The sequence below is a fragment of the Microtus oregoni genome, unplaced genomic scaffold (genome assembly GCF_018167655.1).
Source record: "Microtus oregoni isolate MIOR12 unplaced genomic scaffold, Mior012 000003F_ref0000135, whole genome shotgun sequence".
Classification (NCBI taxonomy): domain Eukaryota; kingdom Metazoa; phylum Chordata; class Mammalia; order Rodentia; family Cricetidae; genus Microtus; species Microtus oregoni.
Genome location: NW_024543062.1, coordinates 50,354,808 through 50,370,878, shown reverse-complemented (window position 1 = coordinate 50,370,878; position 16,071 = coordinate 50,354,808). Strand labels below are relative to the sequence as shown.

The following is a 16,071-nucleotide window of genomic DNA, read 5'->3' as shown; positions in this document are numbered from 1 at the left end:
CCAGCTGCTGTCTTTGTGTGTCTTGACTACCTCTGCCTTCTCTCTACCCCCACGCTTCCCAGCTCAGGATCAAAGCTGGACTAGACCTCTTTTTCTGATTTTGCGAATCCCTCCCCATGGCAAGGGAAGAGGCAGACACAGCCTTTGGGGCACATGGGCTCCAGGTTTTGCAGTTCCAGTTTCCCCAGGGAAGCAGGAGACTGCCTCATCTCAGGAGCTGAGGCTGCAGGTCCCGTGCTGCTTCTCCATAGCCTCCAACCTGAGCAGAGGATCTGGCTGATCCTCGGGCCCCTCTTGGAGTTCCCCTGGCACAGCTAAACTGGCCCTCCCTGGCTGTCCTGGTGCCTGGCCAGGCTCTCATTGAAATCCGTGATGCTTAACACAGATTGTGAACAAGATAGGATCTAGAAACACCTAGAAGACTCCCTATATTTGCCTCTGCTGCCTTTGAGGGATTATCTAGATTCTGTTGAGATGGGAGGACCCAGTCCTGACAAAGGAGAAAGTGGGCTGGGCACCAGCAGTCATCTCTCACCTGACTGGGTACCATGTGACCACCCTCCTCTCTAGCCACCACCATCCCTTCAATGGAACCCTTGGACATGAGCCACAATAAACCCTGTCTTCCCTAAGATGCTTTTGTCATGATATTTTACCACAGCAACAGGGAAAGAAACGAAGACAGAGTCTTTTGCTTCCAGCTGCATTGCAAAGTCTGCCCATCTCCTAAAATATCCGCTGTGGATCTTGTATCTTGTTTCCCCTGTGTACACCGTGGGGATTCAAGGAATGGCTGAGGGGATTCCTCTGAGAAGGCATGGCGGGTCTGAGTGCTGTTGAGCACTGATGGGCCACAGGGGGCGCTGTGCACATGGGTTACTCTAAAGATACTGTGTGCTGATGATGCAGGAGCTGGCTCATCCCGAAGCTTAGAGCCCCTGGTCTTAGTGCTGACGTCAGGGACACCCCCTTCCCTCTCCTGGCCAGCACTGACCATCACACTGAGTCTAATGGCCGAGGGGTGAAGTGAGCTGTCCTAATGAGTAGCTGTTCTGACTCTCACTGTTGAAGAAGTGAAATTGAATGGATGGGAGGTGACCCATGTGGGTTCTTCAGCCATCTTTCGGGGACATCCTCCTAGCCAGGGTGTCTGCTAATGTCCTGGTCCTCCAGTTTTTGTGACTTCCTAATGCTACACTTCTCGCCAGCCTGCTGTGAGCCTGGTGACATGCCAGTGGCAGAAAAGGAGACCAACAAGTTTGCTTCTTTGGCGGAAGCGCCACCACATCCCCCATCCTCCTCTCCCCACATTTGTTAAGAGTGGTGTATTAGTGACCTTGCCCATCGTTGTGACAAAGCCCCTGGAGAAGCAGCCCCAGGAAGAAAGGTTTATTTTGGCTCATAGTTTGGGGGTACATGGTGTAAAGGTGGGGAACGTACGGCCTCAGGAGCATAAAGCATCTAGTCAGGAGAGGAAAGAGATGGATGCTGTTGCGTACTCCATTTTCTTCTTTTAATTTATTCCAGGTACAGCCCATGGGATGCTGCCCTTCACATTTAAAGAGGGTCTTTCCCTGCAGTTCATCTAATCCAGAAACTCCCTCACACATAGCCAGAGCTTTGTCTAAGGAGTCCAGGTCCTGTCAGGTTGATAGTATTGGAAGTTTATTAAAGTCAAGCAAATCAAACACTCTGAAGAGAGACTTGAGTAGGCTGGCCCAAGGCAGGGAAAAACCTAGTAGGTTCTTGTTGTGGATTTTTAAAGAGATGTTTATGAATATTTATGGAGTGAGATGAATCTTCCTTCCCAGTCAGGTCAAACCAGTTATCCCTTTCAGGAATATATCCATCTTCTAAGAAATCCCATCAGGTGGTAGTGGTGGTACACGCCTTTAATGCCAGCACTTGGGAGGCAGAGGCATGCAGATCTCTGAGTTCAAGGCCAGCTAGGGCTACAGAGGGAGTTCTAGAGTAACCAGAGCTACACAGAGAAACCCTGTCTCAAAACAAACAAACAAACAAATAAATGAACTCTTATAAACATGGGCCAGGGTAGTTGTCCAAAACCACAATACAAGTGATACGATAATGATGTTAGGTCTTTCGAAGATGGACGTGTATGGGAGAATGCCCTGTAGCCGAGAACTTCTGAGATCCTCCTGCCTCCACCTGCAGAGTGCTGGGATTGCCTTGCCCAGCCTGTGTGGTGCTGGTGCGCAAACATAGGACCTCGTGCATGCTGGCTGTACTGGCTAGATTTCAGTCAACCAGACAGGCTGGAGTCACTTTGGAAGAGGAAGCCTCAATTGAGAAAATGCCCCCCCCAGCAGGTGGGCAAGTCTGTGGGGCATTTTCTTGATTGACATGAAAAGACCCACCCCCTGGGGCCAGTGTCACCCATGTGCTCGTGGTCCTGGTGCTATAAGAAAACAGGCTGAGCAGGCCATGAGGAGCGATCCGGGAAGCAGTGTTCCTCTAATGGCCTCTGCTTCGGTTCCAGCCTCCGGGTTTCTGCCTTATGCTCCTGCCCCGACTGTCAGTGATGGAATATGATGTGGAACTATAAAGCTGAAGTAACCCTCCCTCCCCACGTTGCTATGGTGTTCATCATGGTGACAGAAAGTACTTAAGACCCTAGGCAAGTACTGAGTACACCTAGCGCTTTCCCCAGTTCTTCACTGAAGACCTACCACAGTGGCATTCGGAGTATGTCCCCTGGACTTTCAGGACCCCAATATCTGGGAGAGGAGCTCTGCAGTGGGTCCCATAGGAGCTCTGCAGTGGGTCCCATAGCACCTCTGCAGTGGGTCCCATAGGAGCTCTGCAGTGGGTTCTGTGACCTCTGCAGATGCCAGTGAGACTTTAGCTGAAGTTCATGTGCTGGGTCCCAACAGTAAACTGCACTGAGTTCCCACCTTGGAAAGACTACCTCACAGAGCAGAGGCAGCGCTCCAGGGCCAGGGAGGCACAGGCAAAGCAGCTGTGGGTTTAATTTGAGAACTGGGGATCCTGGCAGGGAAGGGTGACCTGGGGATGCCGTGGTTTAAGGACTGTTGCTAGCAGACACCCCAAGGCGCTACTCCAGAGTTTGCTGGTGCCCTGCCCATCTTCCTGCTGGCCCCCCACCCCAGGCTCCACCTGGCTGTCTTCTGAGAGTCGGGCAACAATGTCTTCTTCCTTTTGGCTGTCTTTGTGTTTGTTTTCTTTATGTAACCCAGACTGGCCTCGAACTCACTGTGTACATGGCAGTTACCTCACAGTTCTGATCTTCTTGCTTCTGGGATTCCAGGCATGCACCACCACTTCCAGATTACTGCATGGGGGTCAAACCCAGGGCTTATAGCATGCCAGGCAAACGCTCTGCTGACTCAGCCACATTCCCATCCTACCTCTGCCCCACTAAACTGGCTTAAGGTGAAATGCATGCGTGCCTTCAAGGCCATTATCTCAGAGCACATTTTTAGAAAATGCAACCCATTGATTTGAAGAGATCTGTTTCTGCTTTACAACAGACAAAGCGGGGGGTTCTCTTGTTGTTTGCTAAATTTTTCAAATTCTAGACAGGAGTAAAATGAGAACGTTAATTTAAGAACCCCAAAAGTCTGGACATGGTGGCTCAAGCCTTTAACCCAGGTCAGCCAGGCCTGCACAGTAAGACTGTCTTAGAGAGAGACAGACAGAGAAAGCCCAGAGCGGATCCTTTACCATGAAGCACCATGGTCCCTTGCGTAGAGAAAAGGCTGGGTTCTGACAAAGGGAACTTGCAGTAGAATCCCTCCTTCTACCAGTGGGTCCTAGGAATAGACCTCAGGGGTCCAGTTTGGTGGCACGTGCCTTTACCCACTATATACACTAGCATGCAGGGGACACAGCAAGGAAACTGCCAGAATGGCCACTCCACTAGAAGGTTTTTATTATGAATAAGAGAGAAAATAGCCAGAGTCATCTGGAAGAGTCCAGAGCAGAGAGAGAAAGAAGTAACCTGGACATGGCCAAGGCTGTCTTCAAGAGAGGCGAGAGAACATGGGCAGGAAGAATCCTGTGGGTTATAAGGAGGATGTGTGGCTGGGGGTAGGGAAGCCCATGAGCTGGAATGTCTCCTTTTGGGGGAACAGGAACCCACTTAATAAGTTCCTGAAGAGTTCTGGCTTTTATCTAACTGCCAGAAATCCTCCTGTAGTCCAGCTTGAGCTCATTGCTAGACATATAGATGACCTGGGCTTTGCACTACTGAGCCACCTCATGAGACCCATATCCTGTCTCCTTGGCGTGGGATTTACTGATTTGGCTATGTTAGATGACCTGAGGAGCCCCAGGGATCCTCCTCCCCAGCTGTGGTGAGCAACTCTATAATAGTTTGGATGTATTTGGTCCCCATAAACTCATAGGGAGTGGCACTATTAATAGCTGTGGCCTTGTTGGAAGAATTGTGGTCTAGTTGGAGAACACTGGGTGACACACGCCTTTAATCCAGACCTTGAGACTGAAGGGCACACCTGTAATCTGGATCACACCTTCTGTTGGAAGTGTGCCACTGTGGGGTCAGCCTTTGAGGCTTTTCTCAAGCTTCACTCAGTGTGACAGTCAGTTGATTTCCTGTTTCTCAGCCCCAGCACCACCTCTGCCTGAATGCTGCCATACTCCCTGCCTTCGTGACAACTGACTGAACCCCTGAAACCGTAAGCAAGCCCCCTCAGTTAAATGTTTTCTTTATAAGAATTGCCATGCCCATGGTATCTCTTCACTGCAATAATAAACCCTAACTAAGGCAACCACCATGCTGGCTTTTTTAACATGGATGCTAGGTATTGAACTTAGGTCCTCATGTCTGCAAGGCACAGTATTCCATCGGCTGAGCATTCTCTCCAGCCCCTTTAATCCACCTCTTAGACGTCCTTCCCCTTCATGCCCTGTAATGGTTACATTTCAGTGTGAGCTTCAGAGGAGACAGAGCAGATTCACACCCGTGGGGAAATGGGAGGCAGTGCACCTCCTGGAAGATTTGGCTGCTGTGTGCCGTATCCTGCTGCATGGCCTCATTTAAACTCCAGGCCTTGCAGTGGATAGCGGAGGATACCTCTGGGAGCCACAGAATGGCCCTGAGACCTCAGCACTCATACACAGATCCAGCCACACCTCCCTGGAATGATGGTAGAAAGAAGCCACAGGACAAGCCGAGTCCCAGAGACGATGGCTCCTCCCCAACAGTTAACTTTGGCTGTTGTGTAAGTTTGACTTCTGCGGGTCATGGGACTTAAAGAGCTCAACTAGGCAGAAAACAAGGAAAGAAGCTTTGAATGCCGAGACAAATGAATCACACACAGACTCAGACTTAACCCCAAAGCATGTTTGCTTTTCAGTCACAGAAATAATAGTCCTTGGAGACTCAATTTCTTTAAAAACAAAAACAACTTGTGTGTGTGTGTGTGTGTGTGTGTGTGATGCCTGGGATTAAACCCAGAGTCTACATGCTGAGCAAGCCTATAAAAACTTTTAATTTTTTTTTATTATTTTTCATTTTTAATTGTGTGTGTGTGGATTCATGCATATGAATGTAACACCTGTGGAGGTCGGAGGTATCAGACTCTCCTTGAGCTGAAGTTACAGGTAGTTGTGAGCCACGTTCCGTGTGTGCTGGGAACCGAACTCACAGCTTCAAAAGCAGTGCAAGCTCCTGACCAGTGAGCCACCACTCCAGCATACAGTTTGCATATGTTCAATTGTATTGTACACCTGTCGTCTCTCTCTCTCTCTCTCTCACACACACACACACATACACACACACACGAAGGTTTAAAAGGAATCAAACCCATAAGTGGGCAGAGGATGTAGCTTGGTGGCAGAATGAATTCGAGCCTTCGTGTGTTCAAAGCCCTGGGCTTCATCCTTAAGAGTGTGGACACACACCCAAAGATAACACATGGGCATCCTGGCAGTCTGAGGTAACCCTGGGTTCTGGGTGGGAGTCTGCTTTTCCTTATAGGATCTATCGTAATTTGTGAGGATAACTGTACCCAAGGGATGCCTGGTGGCCATCCATGACCACTTAGAATCCGAAGGGTGGCACGACCCTTGAGAAAAGGCTAGGGCCATTATCTCCGTGACTATTCTCACTCCTGCCTCCAAGAGCAGGCAGGAGCAGGCTGGTCAGTTGTGTATCAGAGCCAAAATTGCAGTCCATGTTTTGGCTCTGCTGGGAATCGAGAGGGGACAAGGAGCCTGGCAAAGACCCTGAGGGGGCCGGGTCACCCCAGCCATAGCTTGGCAGGCAGGTGAGTAGATCTGTATCCAGGCTACAGACCTAGGTCCATCAACTGCAATCAGATCCCCTCTCCCTCTGTGCCCTCAGTCTATAAATAGATCCCACATCAGAGCCAGGCACATCTAGAGACCAGACAACTCAGACTCTGACCTCTACCAAACACACAGGCAGCAGTGACTTCTGAGCCTCTCAAAACTCCAGAATGTGTGCCAACCACTCTGTCCCTCCCCACAGCCATCAGAACAGTGGCAGGTCTTGTGCTTGGGTGTGGCCATACCCATGAAAAACTGTGAGGGCAGGGGTTGGGGAGGTGCTTCAGTAAGTAAAAAGCATTTGCAGACATGAGGATCTGAGTTCGAATCCTCAGAACCCACGAAAAAGTTGGGTACAATATGAATGTCTGTAACTCCAGCATCCTATGGGGAGATGGGAAGTAAGACAGAGCTCCTCGGCCAGCTAGCCTTGTGTGGGAGCAGAAGAAACAACAGACCCTGTGTCAAACATGGCAGAGAGTGAGAACCAACATACAAGGCTTATGTCCACACATATACAGGCTCATAAATGTGCACACATATGTACATCACACATATACACATACATACACCCATACCTGTGCCAGTGGCCTGATTTAGTTGCCAAGGTCAAGGGATTTCAAGGTTTCTTCCTGTCATTCTTTTTCTTTTCTTTTTTTCTTCTCCTCTCTCTCTCTCTCTCTCTCTCTCCCCCTCTCTCTCTTTCTTTTTTATTTTCCAAGACGGGGTTTCTCTGCATAGCCCTGGCTGTCCTGGAACTCACTTTGTAGACCAGGCTGGCCTCGAACTCACAGAGATCTGCCTGCCTCTGCCTCCCAAGTGCTGGGATTAAAGGCATGAGCCATTGTCATCACCCAGCTCTCCTGCCAATTTTTGTATGCGAATTTTGTAAGATTTTGCCCAAAGCCTTCCCCAACCTTATTTTCTTCCTTATTCTCCTGCCTCAGCAATTTGAAAGTAGAGATGGAAGACATACTTCTGTTCATCCAGGTTTCTGAGGTCACACAAATGGTTAGCAAATGTGGACACCCTAGCCTGGAAGCCTTGTGGGGTCAGGTGGGATGGTCCCAGGTTCCAGGTGGCTGAGCAGAGAGGGTCTCTATTGCCAACCTGCAGAACGCTTGTTCCTGACTCCTGCTCCCCCCACCAACCCATTTCTGATCTCTAGGGCTTGACAGGTACCTGGCATTAGTGCAGAGGGGTCTTCTGCCGCTGGTGCTTGTTCCTGACTCCTGCTCCCCCCACCAACCCATTTCTGATCTCTAGGGCTTGACAGGTACCTGGCATTAGTGCCGAGGGGTCTTCTGCCGCTGGTGCTTGCTCAGTGCTTATGGCTTGAGTCTGGTTATAGTTGTGCACAGCCCTGTTTGGCTTATTTCTGCAACCTTGTAAGGAAAGCGCTATTATCTCCTTTTTATTTGTGTGTGTGTGTGTGTGTGTGTGTGTGTGTGTGTGTGTGGTATGTGTGGGGGCCAGAGATCAATGTCAGGTGTCTTTTTTTCAGTCAGTCCCCACCTTAACTTTTTGAGACAGGGTTTCTCACTGGGACCTGAAACCAGTTTAGCTGCACTAGCATGCCAGTGGTTCCCAAGGGATCTGCCTGTCTCTGCACATGTGAGCACATGCTGCCAGTGGTTCCCAAGGGATCTGCCTGTCTCTGCACATGTGAGCACATGCTGCCAGTGGTTCCCAAGGGATCTGCCTGTCTCTGCACATGTGAGCACATGCTGCCAGTGGTTCCCAAGGGATCTGCCTGTCTCTGCACATGTGAGCACATGCTGCCAGTGGTTCCCAAGGGATCTGCCTGTCTCTGCACATGTGAGCACATGCTGCCAGTGGTTCCCAAGGGATCTGCCTGTCTCTGCACATGTGAGCACATGGCCACACCTGACTTTTGTACATTGATTCTAGAGAGTCAAACTCAGATCCTCGTGCGGCAAACACTTAGGCCTCTGAGCCATCTCCGCATCTCAGGTCATTGCTATTTTAGCATTTTCTCTGGGTATAAGTGTAATCACGTGAGCAGCATCATGGCAAACGTTGCTCATGTACTGAGTGTAATCATGTGAGCAGCGTCATGACAAACATTGCTCATGTACTGGAATTACGCTTCTCGGCTGGTGAGAGGCTTTGCCTAGATTTCTTTCCCCTTTCCTATGTCCCTTTTTTTTTTTTAAAAAAAAAATTTATTTTGCATACAGTGTTCTGTCTGCATGTATGCTTGCAGGCCAGAAGAGGGCACCAGATCCCATTACAGATGGTTGTGAGACATGATGTGGTTGCTGGGAATTGAACTCAGGACCTCTGAAAGAGCAGCCAATGCTCTTAACCTTTGAGCCTCCAGCCCCTCCCATGTCTTCTTAAGTGTCCCTGTCCTTTTTCTTTCCCCACGTTGAGGTATGTATGTATGCATATGTATACACATGCCTGCGGAGGCCCAAGACTGGCCTATACCCTCTGTTGTTCTCTACCTTACTCAATGAGGCAGGGTCTCAAAGTGAACCCAAAGCTCACCATTATGACCAGGCTAGCTACTCAGCCTGCTCCAGGAATCCCCTCTCGCTGCTTTCTGAGTCCATGCCTACCCAGTGTTTATGTGGGCACAGAGATCCAAGCTCTAATCTCCATGTTTGCTGAGCCACCTTCCCAGCCTTCATTTTCTGTCTTCCCAGCCTTCCTCAGGAGGTCGGAGTCCTCATCCGGTGGGGCTGCTCTTGCTCAGCTTGTTTGCAAATTGGAATACTTGGTGTCTGCTGGATGAAGACCTAACCAGCCATGTTTGACACAAGGTGGGAGGTAGGAGACCAGATGCCCTGGGAGGCCTCTAGTGACCAGATCTCTGCATTCTCTTACAGTCACCGCAATGTCCGGGGACATGGACAAGCCGCTGATCAGTCGCCGCCTGGTGGACAGTGATGGCAGTCTGGCTGAGATCCCCAGCAAGGCCCCCAAAGTGGGCATACTGGGCAGTGGGGATTTTGCCCGTTCCCTAGCCACACGCCTAGTGAGCTCTGGCTTCAGCGTGGTAGTGGGGAGTCGTAACCCCAAACGCACAGCTGGCCTCTTCCCCTCCGCAGCCCACGTGACTTTTCAGGAGGAGGCCGTGAGCTCTCCACAGGTCGTTTTTGTAGCCGTGTTCCGGGAGCACTATTCTTCGCTGTGCAGTCTGGGCGACCAGTTGGCTGGCAAGATCCTAGTGGATGTAAGCAACCCCACGGAGAAGGAGCATCTTCAGAACCACCAGTCGAACGCCGAGTACCTGGCCTCACTCTTCCCTGCTTGCACTGTGGTCAAGGCCTTCAATGTCATCTCTGCTTGGGCCCTGCAGGCTGGCCCAAGGGATGGGAACAGGCAGGTAGGTGCTAGGGAATGGCAGCCAGCATCCCTCATGTTACCCTAAAAATCTCATCTTACGCAGCAGGAAGTCGAAGCTCAGAGACATTAATGATGTTAGCCCAACACTGGTGAGTTGGGATTTGAATCCTATTTATTTATTTATTATTCTGTTTTTGTTTTTCAAGACAGGGTTTCTCTGTGTAGCTCTGGCTGCTCTGTGACTCACTCTGTAGACCTGGCTGGTCTTGAACTCACAGAGATCCACCTGCCTCTGCTTCCCCAGTGCTGGGATTAAAGGCGTGCACCACCACCGCCCAGCTTGAACGCTATTTTTATGGACATGGGATCCCTGTTTTTTTTGAGATGGGAGCTTGGTTTCCTCAGTATGAAGGAAAGGATGATGGCTGTTGACTTGGGGTTCAAGGAGGAGATATCTTGGGATTGGGGAGCTGGTGCAGTGGGTAAGATGCATGCTATGAGACCATTAGAACCTAAATTTACATCCACATAAAAACTATGTAGTGGTTGTCATCCCAGCAGCACTGGGGCAGGAACAGGGGGACCCCTAAGGCTTGGTAGCCAACCAGTATAACCAAAAAGGCAAGTGTCGGGTTCAGTGAGAGACCGTGTTTTAACAAACAAAATGGAAAGGGATAGATTAAGACACCTGACTTTACCTCTGCCCTCAACAGGCATATGCACACACATGAACTCATATGTACCCACATACATACATCCTCACAAATACCACACATGACCAAAAGAAAGCAGGACTCCACACGTATGGTAGAATGTCCATCCATAAACTATCCAGGGCCCATCTCTGAGAGAATCTCAAGGTACATGGCTATCCATCATTGTGTGACCTAGATGTGTGACTGCATCATGGGACTTTCAGGACAGGGACGGGGACAGGTTTTCATGTGGTGCTCTCATTTTCTTTCCATTGCTGTGATAAAACCGTCTGAAAGCAACACAGGGGGCAAAGGGCATATGTCAGCCTACAGGTCCCAGTCCATCACAGAGTAAGTCAGAGTAAGAGCCCAGGCCTCTGTGCTATTCCGTGCAGCATCACCGCTGTGCTGGGAACTCACACCTGATAAGGAAGTACAACAGAAACCATGGACTGCTGCTGGCTGCCTCATTCCTGCTCCTGCTAACTAGCTTTCTTCCACAGCTCAGGACCACCTGCCTAGGAATGCTGCCTCCCACCGTAAGCTGGGCCCTCCTGCACCAATTAACAATTAAGACAATCCCCCATAGATGTGCCCACAGGCTCACTTGAGGCACTCCTCTTAGATGACTTAGTGGCTGACTAGGACAGAGGGCTTGCTGGAGAAGACCCTCAGCTGGCCTTAGACTCAGGCTCAGGATGCAGGGAGGGCATCCCAGGCTGATTTGACAACCTGCAAAGTTACCAGAGTAAAAACCGAGGCTCTCAGACCTTAGTCTGTTCATCTGAAAGATGGGTGTATTAGTGCTGACCTGCAGGCTGGGCAGGAGGCCTAGGTGACTGCTCAGACTAACTGCTCAGTTACTGTGGGAGACTAGCTAGACCTCAGGTGTGTCAACAAGATGGCTCAGGATTCTTGGGGACCCAAAGACACCAATGTGTCTTCCAATGGAGCTCAGGGGGTACAGTGGACTTGCAGGCCAAGACAATGGGGCAGGCATGGCTGGGGACTGAGGTCTCTGTGGAGCCAAGGGACAGCACCATAGAAAACATCTCTGCACTGAAGGATGCAGCTGCAGCTGCTGCCTCACGTTCAGAGGCTACATGCAAAAGAGGCGGTCCCTGAGCAATTAGTCCTCAGAAGCAGCTGTTCCAGAGGCGACAGGGGCTGTCTGACTGAGCATCTACTATGACAGTGATATCACGCAGCCAGCAGAACACCTGCAGGGAGGGCATTGTCTCTTCTCTCCAGGGGAGGCCGCAGGGCCTCTGTTCCCAAATCCTTGGCTTGAGCGTCAGCACCATCTTGCACTCTGAACTGCACTCACTGGTACCTGAGGCACAGAGGGCAGGTACCAGTGAGTGACCAGCTGATGAGAGCACGTGCCTCAGTTTCTCCAACTCAACTAAGGAGCTTGACCCTGGTGATCGCCTAGCCATGCCCATACCTGTGACTCCAGCCAACTGTCCCCTTCTCTCTTCCTACAGGTGCTCATCTGCAGTGACCAGCTGGAAGCCAAGCACACCATCTCAGAGATGGCACGCGCCATGGGTTTCACACCCCTGGACATGGGATCGCTTGCCTCAGCCCGGGAGATAGAGGCCATACCCCTGCGCCTCTTTCCTTCCTGGAAGGTGCCCATCCTTCTGGCACTGGGGCTCTTCGTGTGCTTCTATGCCTACAACTTCATCCGGGACGTACTGCAGCCATACGTGCGGAAGCATGAGAACAAATTCTACAAGGTGCCCTTGTCTGTGGTCAACACCACACTGCCCTGTGTGGCTTATGTGCTGCTGTCCCTGGTGTACCTGCCTGGTGTGCTGGCAGCCGCCCTTCAGCTGAGGAGGGGGACCAAGTACCAGCGTTTCCCGGACTGGCTGGACCTCTGGCTGCAGCATCGCAAGCAGATCGGGCTGCTCAGCTTCTTCTTCGGAATGCTGCACGCGCTCTACAGCTTCTGCCTGCCGCTGCGCCGCTCCCACCGCTACGACCTGGTCAACCTGGCCGTGAAGCAGGTACAACCCACCACCTCCACCTGGAGCTATCTGGGTACCACTGTGGCTTGGCTATCCTCACTCATGCAGACTTGAGTGTGGGAGGTCAAGGGAGAGCAGGTACTTAGTTCTTTAGCACTATGGAGGAAGACATAGTTGGAAAAAAGTGCCAGTGTGTGTGTGTGTGTGTGTACGTGCACGTGTGTGTGCATGTATGTGTACGTGTGTGCGCGTGTGTGCGTGTTGCTGCCTATAAGTGTGGGTATATACTTGCCATGGAGCTCTTGAAGAGGTCAGAGTTGGTCCTCACCTTCTGCATTGTTTGAGGCAAGGTCTGTTGTTTGCCTCTACAAACCCTAGACTAGCTGCTGTCCTTGAAGTTTTTAGAAACTCCTATCTTTGCATCCCGTCTCTCCACAGGCATGCTGGGACTGTAGATGTGCACTATAGCACCCCACATTATGTGGGCTTTGGGGATCTGAAGTCAGATCTTACAGCTTGCTAGCAAGTTCCAGATCCACCTGCCTCCACCTCCCACCTTTGCATTCCTGAGATTAACATTATGTGTGTGCATGTGTATGTGTGTGCACATGTATGTGTGTGCACATGAGTCTGCGCGCGTGTGACCTCATGCTTTTGTGGCAAGCACTTTACCCCCTGAGCCATCTCCCTAGCCTATACCCAGCTTATTTGTGGGTTCTGGGACTCGAACTCAGATCCTCACAGTTGCAGGGCAAGCATTTTACCAACTGAGGTGGCTCCTCTCCTTTTTAATTGAGGCGTGGTCTTATTTACTCACTTAAGAAGCCATATGGCACCACTCTGCCCAGTGGGTTCTGGGACAGTGGGGGTCTTTGAGTCACAGGAGCAGGGATGGTGGCATCAGCAGGCAACAGTGCATACAGAAGCAGCTTGGCCACTGTCTCGCCTGCTTTCCTGCTTGGTTCAGAACTATGGCGTCTATGTCAGCCTTGGGCCCCAGGCTGGTGGCTGCATGCTGCCCACATAGGACATCAGTCACCCAGCCCGGTTCATCCTAGGGCTAGCGAAGTTCATCTCATCCACCCTCGGGGTACAGGGATTCCATGAGGCCAGTGCCCACCCTGACATGGTCCCCTAGGGACACAGGGCGTGGGAGTGAGGTCACGTCACTGCTGGATCACAGGCCTCCACCCCTGCCCACCTCGGGCACCTGCTTCCCTGCCAGTGGTTTCTCAGACAAGTTTGACAGAACCACCCTATATGAGCTGCCCATGCATGCTTCAGCATTGCTAGGGCATAAATTTCATTTTTTTTTTTCTCACTAAGTTGCCCAGGGCATCCCTGAACTCATCTGTAGCCCAGAAGTTGTGATCCTACTGCCTCAGCTTCCTAAGGAATTAAGATTACAGACCTGCAGCAAGTCCAGGGTGACATTTTTCTCTACAAAAGGTGAACCCCCTGGGTGTGGGAGCCCTGCCCTACTGAAGGGACGCCAGGCAGCATGTCCTGCCCCGGAAACGGTGATGCAGGGGCCAGAGCCCTGTGTTTTCAGTCCTCTGTGCTGAGTTGGCAAGAGTTCAGGCGGAGCTGAGAAAGAAAAGGCCCACCCTCTCCCAGGGCATAGGAAGCCACTAACCCTCTCCCAGGGCATAGGAAGCCACTAACCCTCTCCCAGGGCATAGGAAGCCACTAACCCTCTCCCAGGGCATAGGAAGCCACTAACCCTCTCCCAGGGCATAGGAAGCCACTAACCCTCTCCCAGGGCATAGGAAGCCACTAACCCTCTCCCAGGGCATAGGAAGCCACTAACCCTCTCCCAGGGCATAGGAAGCCACTAACCCTCTCCCAGGGTAGGAAGCCACTAACCCTCTCCCAGGGCATAGGAAGCCACTAACCCTCTCCCAGGGTAGGAAGCCACTAACCCTCTCCCAGGGCATAGGAAGCCACTAACCCTCTCCCAGGGTAGGAAGCCACTAACCCTCTCCCAGGGCATAGGAAGCCACTAACCCTCTCCCAGGGTAGGAAGCCACTAACCCTCTCCCAGGGCATAGGAAGCCACTAACCCTCTCCCAGGGCATAGGAAGCCACTAACCCTCTCCCAGGGTAGGAAGCCACTAACCCTCTCCCAGGGCATAGGAAGCCACTAACCCTCTCCCAGGGCATAGGAAGCCACTAACCCTCTCCCAGGGCATAGGAAGCCACTAACCCTCTCCCAGGGTAGGAAGCCACTAACCCTCTCCCAGGATAGGAAGCCACTAACCCTCTCCCAGGGCATAGGAAGCCACTAACCCTCTCCCAGGATAGGAAGCCACTAACCCTCTCCCAGGGCATAGGAAGCCACTAACCCTCTCCCAGGGTAGGAAGCCACTAACCCTCTCCCAGGGTAGGAAGCCACTAACCCTCTCCCAGGGTAGGAAGCCACTAACCCTCTCCCAGGGCATAGGAAGCCACTAACCCTCTCCCAAGGCATAGGAAGCCACTAACCCTCTCCCAGGGTAGGAAGCCACTAACCCTCTCCCAGGGCATAGGAAGCCACTAACCCTCTCCCAGGGCATAGGAAGCCACTAACCCTCTCCCAGGGCATAGGAAGCCACTAACCCTCTCCCAGGGCATAGGAAGCCACTAACCCTCTCCCAGGGCATAGGAAGCCACTAACCCTCTCCCAGGGCATAGGAAGCCACTAACCCTCTCCCAGGGCATAGGAAGCCACTAACCCTCTCCCAGGGTAGGAAGCCACTAACCCTCTCCCAGGGCATAGGAAGCCACTAACCCTCTCCCAGGGTAGGAAGCCACTAACCCTCTCCCAGGGCATAGGAAGCCACTAACCCTCTCCCAGGGTAGGAAGCCACTAACCCTCTCCCAGGGCATAGGAAGCCACTAACCCTCTCCCAGGGTAGGAAGCCACTAACCCTCTCCCAGGGCATAGGAAGCCACTAACCCTCTCCCAGGGCATAGGAAGCCACTAACCCTCTCCCAGGGTAGGAAGCCACTAACCCTCTCCCAGGGCATAGGAAGCCACTAACCCTCTCCCAGGGCATAGGAAGCCACTAACCCTCTCCCAGGGCATAGGAAGCCACTAACCCTCTCCCAGGGTAGGAAGCCACTAACCCTCTCCCAGGATAGGAAGCCACTAACCCTCTCCCAGGGCATAGGAAGCCACTAACCCTCTCCCAGGATAGGAAGCCACTAACCCTCTCCCAGGGCATAGGAAGCCACTAACCCTCTCCCAGGGTAGGAAGCCACTAACCCTCTCCCAGGGTAGGAAGCCACTAACCCTCTCCCAGGGTAGGAAGCCACTAACCCTCTCCCAGGGCATAGGAAGCCACTAACCCTCTCCCAGGGCATAGGAAGCCACTAACCCTCTCCCAGGGTAGGAAGCCACTAACCCTCTCCCAGGGCATAGGAAGCCACTAACCCTCTCCCAGGGCATAGGAAGCCACTAACCCTCTCCCAGGGCATAGGAAGCCACTAACCCTCTCCCAGGGCATAGGAAGCCACTAACCCTCTCCCAGGGCATAGGAAGCCACTAACCCTCTCCGAGGATAGGAAGCCACTAACCCTCTCCCAGGGCATAGGAAGCCACTAACCCTCTCCCAGGATAGGAAGCCACTAACCCTCTCCCAGGGCATAGGAAGCCACTAACCCTCTCCCAGGGTAGGAAGCCACTAACCCTCTCCCAGGGCATAGGAAGCCACTAACCCTCTCCCAGGGTAGGAAGCCACTAACCCTCTCCCAGGGCATAGGAAGCCACTAACCCTCTCCCAGGGTAGGAAGCCACTAACCCTCTCCCA

At 52.0% G+C, this 16,071-nt stretch overlaps 1 protein-coding gene across 2 annotated transcripts in view; it reads left to right on the top strand.

Annotated features, from left to right (window-relative positions):
• Positions 1–16,071, top strand: part of Steap3 (STEAP3 metalloreductase) — a 43,787-nt gene that overhangs the window by 11,505 nt on the left and 16,211 nt on the right. For both annotated transcript variants that reach the window (XM_041648495.1, XM_041648496.1), the window contains exons 2-3: positions 9,150–9,649; positions 11,792–12,319. In XM_041648495.1, the coding sequence (XP_041504429.1) occupies positions 9,158–9,649; positions 11,792–12,319 (1,020 nt within the window). In that variant the 5' untranslated portion in view covers positions 9,150–9,157. The remainder of the gene's footprint in view (positions 1–9,149; positions 9,650–11,791; positions 12,320–16,071) is intronic.